Here is a 10408-nt window from a genome sequence, read left to right as displayed (position 1 = left end):
ACATTAATATATATATATTCCTTATATATATATATATTTTTTTTTAAACATATATCTTTCCCATATCATTACTCTTTTTTTTTTGTCATCCGTCCGTTCCAAACAAGGCATCGATGGCCCAAAAAAAGCGTGGCGTGGGGCATCTTCATCTTTTTATAAAATATAATTTCTTCTTCCATATTATTACTGTCGTTTTCACTCATTCGTCGGTTCCTTTAAAACAGCAAATAAAGGTATTTATTCCGCCTCCTTTCCAATCACGTTTTTGATGGAAACCCGCAAGGAATTTGATCTTCAGAATGGTTCTTACCGCAATTTAAAGTAAAACCCAATTTCTAAATCAATCCAAGTAGGATGAAAACCCTATTTCAACCAGAAAAATACACAGTTTCAACCATGTGAAGATTAACCAGATCTGAAAAAACCACCAAAAACGGAACAATGCTGGTTTTCAAGCGCTGAAAAGCATTCCTTTAAAATAAGCACACAGGATTCTCAATCGCTGCTTGTCCACATCAATGAATTAATTATCAAAACAAACAGCTGTACGCAAGGAAGGCGTCCAAATATTGATAATGTACATCAACGACTTATTCCAAAACTGAGATCACACCACACCAGAACCATTCACCAAACTCGCAAGTGCGTCAAAAAGTGGGAAAGAAAACCCTAAAACAAACAGAATCTCCTAAAACTTCACTCCTACTCCCACCAATCGACTTCAATTCAATTCAATGGTATATATGGTATCCAATGTGTTGGCGAATCTTTCACAACAACGCTCTTCCCCTCCCTCTCTTTAATCCCAACGTGGCCCCAAACACCCACACTGCACAGATCATGTCCTAAATTAGCAAATCTGAATAGGATTTCAATGCAGGCAATGATCAATAAAATCCAAAAAAAGTGAACCCTCGGGACCGGCATCATGTCCTCTCATGAAGGTACCCAAATCATGGCTCCAACGACCCAGCTGCTGCGATCCGCCGAGGCCTTAACAATGCCCGGAGTAATTAACTCATCTCCTCCATTATTTTCTTTATTCTTCCATTCCCAATGTTTCTCATACCTGCAGATATTGGAACTGAACTGTGTAGGAGAGGCTAATGTTTGTTATTATTAATTTTCTTGTTACAGGTTCAGGTGATTGTTCTGAATGCTAATATGAGTTGCCAAGAGTGTCGTGACAAAGTCTCCAAAGTGCTCTCCAAAATTGACAGTATGTTGAATCTTCATCACATTCTACACATCAATTAATTTGGGCAATGGCAATGAAAATTATTTAGTGTTCCTGTAAACATTCATACATATTTATGTTTCATTATATATTCAGTGCCCTGCTTGGTTAGATTGTTGTCGCTAATGTGTTCTGGTATTTGGTTAGTTTCACTGTTACGATTTATTTGGATGAGACACACAATTTTGTATAACATTACTGATAAATTAAGAGTACCATCACAAATATGAGAAACAACCCAGTATTTTTATTTCTTTGAGAATACCTGCTCTGTCTTTTCCTTTGCCAGTTTTCTGAAAGTTTTGTGGCGTGGTGATGGGCAGCTTTGCTGGACTATGTGGTGGACGTGACGCAGAAGAAGGTAACAGTTAGAGGGCGTGTAGATCCCCAGAAGAGGATGCAACGAATTACATTAATGGCCAACGACAAGAAGAGAAAAAACATCCATCAATTTGAGGAGGTAGGGGGCGAGGGATACTCAACTGATGATTACATGGAGCAGCAGAAGTGCTGCAGCAAGAGGTGGAAGCTGCTGAAATCAAGGGATCATAGTCCCATGATCAAAGGGGCCTGCTGTTTTCGCTGTGCCTTGTATTAGAGGAATCTGTCTCACTGTTTTTCAACTGAAAAATTTGTGCCGGAGTAACTTTCCGGTATACAGTTTGGTATTGGATCACATCACTTTGGTATTGGACCACATTACTACCAGACTAAACTTTCTCACCTAATCATTAAACCACATAGCTACATGACTGTAACCTGTCTCGAAAAAATCTGTTTGACGATTGTAGATACATTTTCTTATGATTATTGGTATTAGCAGTCCAGAGCTTTTTGTAAACACTGAAAATGAAGCTCTCTGCGAATCTGGTATTAAATGATTTTTTTATTATTAAATTTTAATGGTAAAATTACTATTAAAATTTTGTTTATTAGTGATTAACTATTTGGGAAATTAGACTATGGATAAAATAATAAAATATCATTGAAAAATATCGAGTAATTCACAAAGATAATTCTAGATTGATAAAGCATTATCAAGATTAGTGCTTAGAATTAATAGTGTTATAACTATGGATTAAGACGATTGATGTAACTGTAAAAGCTCTAGCAAGACTAAAACTAAGCAAGCAAAGTAACATGATTCATGAGCATAACTAAGGAGAAGTGAATGCAACCATTTCAATGGGAATGGTACTCCCATGGCTTCAATCACTCGAACCCATGCTAAGAGCAAAATGAGCCTCAATGCACTAGAGGCACGCCCCCATTTCCTTCGAATGGAGTACCACCTTGTTTAACATTAACAATGTTTCTTCCTTAGTGTCATTCTTGTCCATGATAACACATCTCAACAATATCTTCATTTTCCAATATAAGTCTATGGTAAGCAAGTATTGATTTTCCCTGCCATGGGTATGTCCCATGTCAATAATCTAATCTCTTATATCTGTGAGAACCTCGAGCTTCAACTAGTAGTTCCTATCCACAATAATATCCTCCTCAAAGTCCCAAAGCTCATCTTAGACCTTTGTTAGAGCCCATTCCCTATACAATCTAGCATAAGTTTCCGCCCTCAAGTGAGCACTGGAATCACCTTTACTCCCTTGACCTTCACCACCACGTTGACTGTGAGCCCTTTGCCTGACCATTCTTGCACGCAAGGGAAAATGTACAAGCTACCAATTCAATGAGAAGGACCTCAAACTCAAACTTAAGGGCTTATATAGGTCAACACCATAAAGAATTGCAGCCAATGGCAATGTTCGTGATAGTTGGAAAACAACAAGAGCTAAAGCAAATTCAATTTAGGAAAAAGCCACATAGACTACAACTTGAGCAACATGCTTAAAGATGAGAAGAGGCTGAGAATGATGGCATTAAACTCCATTATTTTGCACATCTTGGAAAATGACGGTAAATGGGTCAAGTTCATTGCCATCCAACCCAAGGGTCGCGCAAGCAACAAAAGCTAGATACAATGCATCGAAGAGCTATAACTACCATACATGCGCTCCCCTACAAGTGAGTAATATACCTTGTATCTTCATCATAGTTGGTAAGGTTGAATGTCGACCTCACTCATTGAGCGAGGTGACAACGTCCTTAATGTATCACTTCTCACCCTATTCGGGGTTTAAAAAAAATATTTATTCTTTATTTTTTAATGATTAGAGGACTCAGTAACTCAACCAATTTTGTAGTCACATGACATGGAGTTGATTCTAACCACTAACTGATCCGGATTTAAGCAGGAACGCAATAGATTACAGAGATAACCATAAATACAGAGATGCGATAACCATAAAAATAGAGATGCAGCGGAAATAATATTTCATTTCATTAATGGAGAATACTAAAATATGCTTACAAATAGAAATAACCCAGCTAGGGCGATGGTAGCTTATCTCTGAGAAGAGATGTGTCGGCTACATGCCTCTGAACTGTTTCGAACTGTGTTTACAATGAGGCTCGAAGGCCTATTTATTATTGAGAAACAATGGAAAACCCTTAACATTCCAAAACCTAACCCTAGAAGATGAAATGCCAAACTATGGGCCCCGTTTGGGTAAATTGGTACATCAACTTCCCAGGGTCATAACTTTGGCATACGATCTCCGTTTGACGTGCATGATAGCCCGTTGGAAAGATCTCTCCGAGAACTACGACGAAAAAGACAAATTTTTAACTAAAAAATTGTGGGAGGTAGATTTCCCAAAAAACGTCGTTTAGGGCCTCAAAACGGCTCCGGAAGTTTAGGACCCGAAAAACTACTAAAAATAGTAAACTGCGATATAATTAAGGAAACTGAAAAACTGAAAGAGACAGTTGTGGGGGTCCAAATGGGATAGGTGGGTGACCACCAACATCCACCTGGATCATTCCTCCCCCCTTAGGAAGCAATGGTCCCCATTGCGCTGAGTTCCTCCTTGAGATGAGGAAGCTTCTGCTGAGCTGGGTCTCCAGTGAGTTGTTCTACAATCTCTGATGTGTCCAGAAATGGTGGGAAGCATGGTCGGCGATGGTCCACATTGAACAATCGGTGCAAGCGAAGGAATGGAGGAACGCTGTGCTTCAAAGCATTGTTGCCCACAGCCTTGTTACTGGTGTAAGGACCATGTCGAAGCGGTCTGAGTTTCTGATGGGTTCTGGTAAGGCGTTCTCTCTGCAGATGTAACCAAACTTTTTTGCCCACCTGAAACTTGTGTGGTACCCCTCTGGGTAAGGAGAAGTTGTTCCTGTGTTCTGTCATGACTGTATCCCTATGTTGCTGCTGCTGTGTGGAGGAACCCTTTGCGAGGGTCATGGATGTAGCAACAATCTTCCCCTTACTTTGGGAGCGAACCAGACAGAAAATAAATTTCCTAGTCTGTGAGATGAGCTTGCTGCCTTTCTTAGCAGTGATCAAAGAGGTGGTGGTAGGTGGAGCTACCTCTGGTATCCTGTATAATGAATTATCCAAAGAAATAATGACAACGCGAGGCCTTGACTCATACACAGCATATCGCCTCCACAAGTATGGCTGGCCTAATAGTACATCACAAACATCCAGAGGTGTAACATCACACAATACCTCATCTGTGAATGGCTTGATGCTGTAGGGAAGGCGGCATTGCTGGTGAACTTTGAGATCTCGTCCTTCGTGAAGCCACCCGATATTGTACGGTTGTGGGTGTAGCGTAGTTGGTAGGCCCAACCGCTTCACGACCTCTGCTGAAACGAGGTTCTTTGGCTGCCACTATCGACAATGAATTGCAGCGGCGAACCCTTCACCCACATCTGTGAGTGGAAAAGACGTTCCCCCTCCTCTGGATCTTCGGGCTCATTCTTCTGGATCTTGGCAGTGGCAACAGTGGCACTAGGAACTCACACCACCTTCCTGTGTCCTTCTTTAGCTTCGTGGTGTTGTTCTTTTCTTGCAGCTTAGAGGGGTTGTCTTGGGTCACCCCGCCTTGGCTTTGTCCTTTGGGCTTCGGATTTGCAGATCCAAAGTCTCGCTTCTTCTGTTTGAACTTTTGCTCGATTTTGACAGCGTATCGGTATGTTGTGTCGAGTGAGGAGATGTTCAAGAACTCCATCTCTTCCTGGATGTATCTGTGTAGGCAGCCGCTGTATTTGAGTACCAGATGCAGCTCAGAATCATTGATACCCAACTGCGTGCGAAGGGTATGAAAAATATTTGTGAACTCTGGTACATCTTGGTCTCGTCTCTGCCGCAGTGTGGTCCATTTGATGTATTTGTCCTCATAGCTTTTAACAGGGTAGTACTGCTCCTTGATGGCATCCCGGAAGTCATTCCAAGTGGGGGCGGCTGAAAATAGTGAGCCTGTACTTTCATCCTTCTGCTCGCAGTATGTTTCCCACCAATCCTTGACGTGGGGGGCTGCTTTGAGAAGAGCGAAAACAATCTTTTCTCGACTTGAAAATTCATGAACAGAAAAATACCCATCTAGCAGATTTAACCATTTATCTACGGCATCTGCGTCTATTTGACCCTCGAAGATGGGGATTTCAAAATTAACTTGTACCTTAAACGGTGTGGCGTTTCCAGAGTAGCTGTTGGAAGCCGATGCGTCGCCTCTGGGTAGCCGCTGAAGGATCTGCGCAAAGCTATCCATCATCGCGTTCCTTTGCCGCTCGAGGGCTTCTTCGAGCAAGATTCTAATAGGATCTCCTGCCCCCTCGTCTTTATTCTCATCCGCCATGGGAGGTCGTCGAGATTTGCGAGGCTGGTCTTGCAAAGGTTCGACCAATTCAAGCCCTAACTCCTTATATTCCGACCTCGTTGGGGACATGAAAAGAAAAACAGAGAAAAAGCAGACCACTCTGATACCACTGATCCGGATTTAAGCAGGAACGCAATAGATTACAGAGATAACCATAAATACAGAGATGCGATAACCATAAAAACAGAGATGCAGCGGAAATAATACTTCATTTCATTAATGGAGAATACTGAAATATGCTTACAAATAGAAATAACTTAGCTAGGGCAATGGTAGCTTATCTCTGAGAAGAGATGTGTCGGCTACATGCCTCTGAACTGTTTCGAACTGTGTTTACAATGAGGCTTGAAGGCCTATTTATTATTGAGAAACAATGGAAAACCCTTAACATTCCAAAACCTAACCCTAGAAGATGAAATGCCAAACTATGGGCCCCATTTGGGTAAATTGGTACATCAACTTCCCGGGGTCGTAACTTTGGCATACGATCTCCGTTTGACGCGCATGATAGCCCGTTGGAAAGATCTCTCCGAGGACTACGACGAAAAAGACGATTTTTTAGATAAAAAATCGTGGAGGTAGATTTCCCAAATAAACGTCGTTTAGGGCCTCAAAACAGCTCCGGAAGTTTAGGACCCGAAAAACTACTAAAAATAGTAAACTACGCTATAATTAAGGAAACTGAAAAACTGAAAGAGACAGTTGTGGGGGTCCAAATGGGATAGGTGGGTGGCCACCAACATCCACGTGGATCACTAACATATAATCCCTAAGTATCATCACATCACCCCAACCAAATACAACTCCATGAGTTTTCCTCGAGGGATTGAGCACGAGACCTTCACCACTCACATTATTTTACATATCATAGAGTTTCTAAATAAACTACCATAAGGACCTCTTAACAACACTTGGTCTCGAGGCTATGGTCCAACGACTATGTGTGGAGGTTTGGTCCCCACAAGTCTTGCGATCTAGTCCCATGAAGGATTGTGTACATCTGAGAGTTGTTTTAGGCCCAATTTCTTCAGCTGAAAAAAAGACCTCTTCAAAATACTTATGTTATTCTAGATATGAATTATGTTATTAATTACTTCTGTCTATCCAAAGGATTTCAAATCCCCCACCCCAACCTTGAATATTGATGGGTCAATATTTGAATTTCCAAATGTCTTTCCTTGGCCCAGATACTTCCACTGCATGTCCCGTTAATTCCTATTGAACGAGAACCTTCTATTTCATTTTCAAAGGGCTTTAAATTCAAAGGTTAACGGTTCAATTGAAACACAAGGGCAATAACTGAAATGCAACATAGTCCCTTCCTCTACCGCTATTTAATTGATTTTTTTACATAGTGTTTCCTTGGTAACAACGTATTCATTTCCCAATAATAAAATAAAATAAATAACTCCACACAATAGGATATAAGCTCTGCACAATGAACTAAGTTCCACACAATAGGCTATAAGCTCCACACAATGAACTAAGTTTCGCACAATAGGATAAGTTTCTCGCTTCCCACAATAGGCTAAGTTTCTCACACAAAAGTTATTAAGATTTCATGAAAACTATAATTAATATCAAGTTTCATCAACAACCGAATATTAATTAATTAATATTTAGATTTTCTTTGCAAAAACTGTAATTCAATTCTATTGTTCGGAGATGCACACATTCTTTCAAACTTGTTAACTTACCTCACATATGTTATGGATGAGATCACTACTGTTGTTGCAAACAATGTGAATGTCTAGTCTGGTGTGGTGTCCATATACTTAAGTATCATCATAGTTCTAATTTTCAGGCGAGGAGTAACTCCAAATGAAATTGTTGTATTTGCATTACGATAAAACATATATATATACAAGGAGAGGGAGACTATTGGGTTTCATCTCCCAATGTCTCTTTGTCTTCCAACTTCTTTTATTTCTCTATTTAAAATATTTACATAGGTTTTCCTAATCCCAAAGATTAGGTGTCAACATTCCCCATCTTAATATGAAGGGATGTTGGTGAGTCCAAGCATCATTCTGAATCTTTCAAACTTTTCCCTTCTAAGCGCTTTGGTGAAGATGTCTGCAATTTGCTCATTTGTGGAACAATGTCATAGGTGGATTGTTTTGGCCTCAACATGATGTTGAATTAGATGGTATTTTGTATTGATGTGCTTCATTCAATCATGGAACTTTGGGTTCTTAGCCAACTTTATTGCAGAAGTGTTGTCAATCAAAAGAGGAGGTGAATGTACTTGTTTCTCTTGCAAATCTTCCAAAATTTTCTTGAGCCACATAATTTCCTTTGTTGCTTTGGATGTTGCCACATATTCATTCTTAGTTGTGGAATCTACTGGAACTGATTATTTGCATGACCTCCAGGAGAAAACTCCTGATCCAAGACTCATAACATAACTTGAAGTAGATACTCCAGTTTCTTTATCTCCATTGAAATCTGAATCAGAGTATCCGATCAAGTTAACGTCATCCACCTGTGTGTACTTGAGTCAAGTCTTGATTTCTCTTTAAGTACTTTACAACTCTTTTTGTAGCATACCAATGACCCTCACAAGGCTTTTGCATAAACTTGGAGAGGATTCCAATAGAAAATTAAATGTCAAGTATGGTAGTAGTTAGGTAGTTGAGACTTCCTACGAGCTATCTATACTTTTTTCATCCTCAATTTCTTTTCTTTCAGTGGATGTGAGCTCTAAGTTCTGTTCCATTGGAGTAATCGAAGGATTGCACTCAACCATGCCAAACCTGTTCAATAGATCTCCAATGTACTTCTTCTGAGAGAGGAATATAAACTTCGGATGTTGAGTTACTTCAATACAAAGATAGTATTGAACAGAGCCCGAATCTGTCATTTTAAAACCTTTCCTCAATTCCTTCTTTATGGATGCAATGTAGTTTTGATTGTTCCCTGTCATCAAAATATCATCTACATACATCACAAGATATACAATTGTTTTTCCAACTTTCTTGACAAACAAAGTTGCATCATGGAGATCATAATGTTTGAAATTAAGTTTTAGAAGATGCTCAGTCAATTTCTCATACCAGGCTCACGGTGCTTGCTTGATGTCATACAAGGATTTTACAATCTTGCATATTTTGTGTTCTTGGCCCTTCATAAAAAATCCTTCTGGCTGGGGCATAAAAACATTCTCTTTTAGATCTCCATTCAAAAAATAACTCTTACATCCATTTGATGGACTTTCCAACTGTTCTAAGTTTCCAAGGTAAAGAGTGTTCGAATGGTAGCCCATTTCGCTGTGGGGGAAATAGTCTCGTCATAATCGACCCCTTCCTTCGATGCAAAACCTTTTGCCACAAGCTTGGCTTTATGCTTGTCAAGTAAGCCACGTGCTTTATACTTTTTCTTGAAGGCCCACTTGCAGCCTATTGGTTTGGTTCCCAATGGAGGATCAACCAGCTCCAAGTGTCATTCTTTATCAAAGCATCATATTCTTTCCGCATCACTTTTTTCCATCCATCATGAGAAGCAACTTATTTGAAGGAAGTTAGTTCGAAATCTGTAGACAAATTCAATTCACAATCATAAGAAACATCCATATCAATAGGTGAATCAGGATCATCCACATCACCTCCATTCTGTTTGGTTGAGCTTCTTGTTCTTGCCTTTCCAACCTCATCAAGACGAACACTTTCAAGTGTCTTTGTCAGCCATTTTGGAGGACCTTTCCGAGATAGCCCAGACTACTCATTTCACTAAGATGGGGTTGAATCAAGATTTAGCCTCCCATTTTTGTCAATCTCATCACTCAAAGTGTCATCTTGGTCAGTGGTTGGAGCTTCAGGTAGAAACTCCTTGTATATTCAAACTACTAATTGTAATATGCTAAAACAAAAGATTTGAATCTACTCTACTCATCAGTGGAAACAATTAAACGATCGCGAAATCACAAAGCATATAAGAGAAAGAATTCAATCAAAAAATTACACAATGATTTCCTGGGGAAAGACACAAATAAAAACCAATGCTATCTATATATTACATTAGTCAGAAAATATGAGAAGATTACAATGCTTTTCTCAAGCTTGAGCAACCTCTGCACTATCTCTATCTGTCAAACTGCTTCCGAGGCTAACTTTAGCCAACACTTAGCCAATTTCCTAGCCTTCCAAACTCCTACTTCCTTGTGCTATTCAATGAGGAATTAGGCCCCTATTTAATAGTAATTTTCCTCCATTCGTTTGCGCCGTTCCTTTAGGTTCTTCCTTTGATTGCATGCACCATCTGTACAATTCAGATGATTATACAACTGATAGTACAATATCCCTAAACTCCAAGATCAATTGGGTAACTATAAGATCTGACATGCATGAGTTATTTATGAGTGAATCATAAGTTAAATGGTTGATCACTGCACGTACACCACACTACTATACCTCCCACTAGTTCCTCCAACTACTGGAACTAGTTT

At 39.7% G+C, this 10408-nt stretch overlaps 1 protein-coding gene across 1 annotated transcript; it reads left to right on the top strand.

The window, feature by feature from the left end:
• The first annotated feature begins 766 nt into the window (after positions 1-766).
• Positions 767-2078, top strand: LOC149149844 (uncharacterized). Its single transcript, XM_089441025.1, has 3 exons — positions 767-1009; positions 1138-1219; positions 1561-2078. The coding sequence occupies exons 1-3, from the start codon at positions 929-931 to the stop codon at positions 1833-1835; spliced, it is 438 nt and encodes a 145-aa protein (XP_089297151.1). The 5' UTR covers positions 767-928; the 3' UTR covers positions 1836-2078.
• Positions 2079-10408: the final 8330 nt, after the last annotated feature.

This window comes from Pinus tabuliformis, chromosome 9, assembly GCF_031772625.1.
Source record: "Pinus tabuliformis cultivar Carrire ecotype Pingquan chromosome 9, CPIR1, whole genome shotgun sequence".
NCBI classification, from domain to species: domain Eukaryota; kingdom Viridiplantae; phylum Streptophyta; class Pinopsida; order Pinales; family Pinaceae; genus Pinus; species Pinus tabuliformis.
Note: the sequence above shows the minus strand (reverse complement) of the source record. Positions and strands in the feature narration are given on the sequence as shown.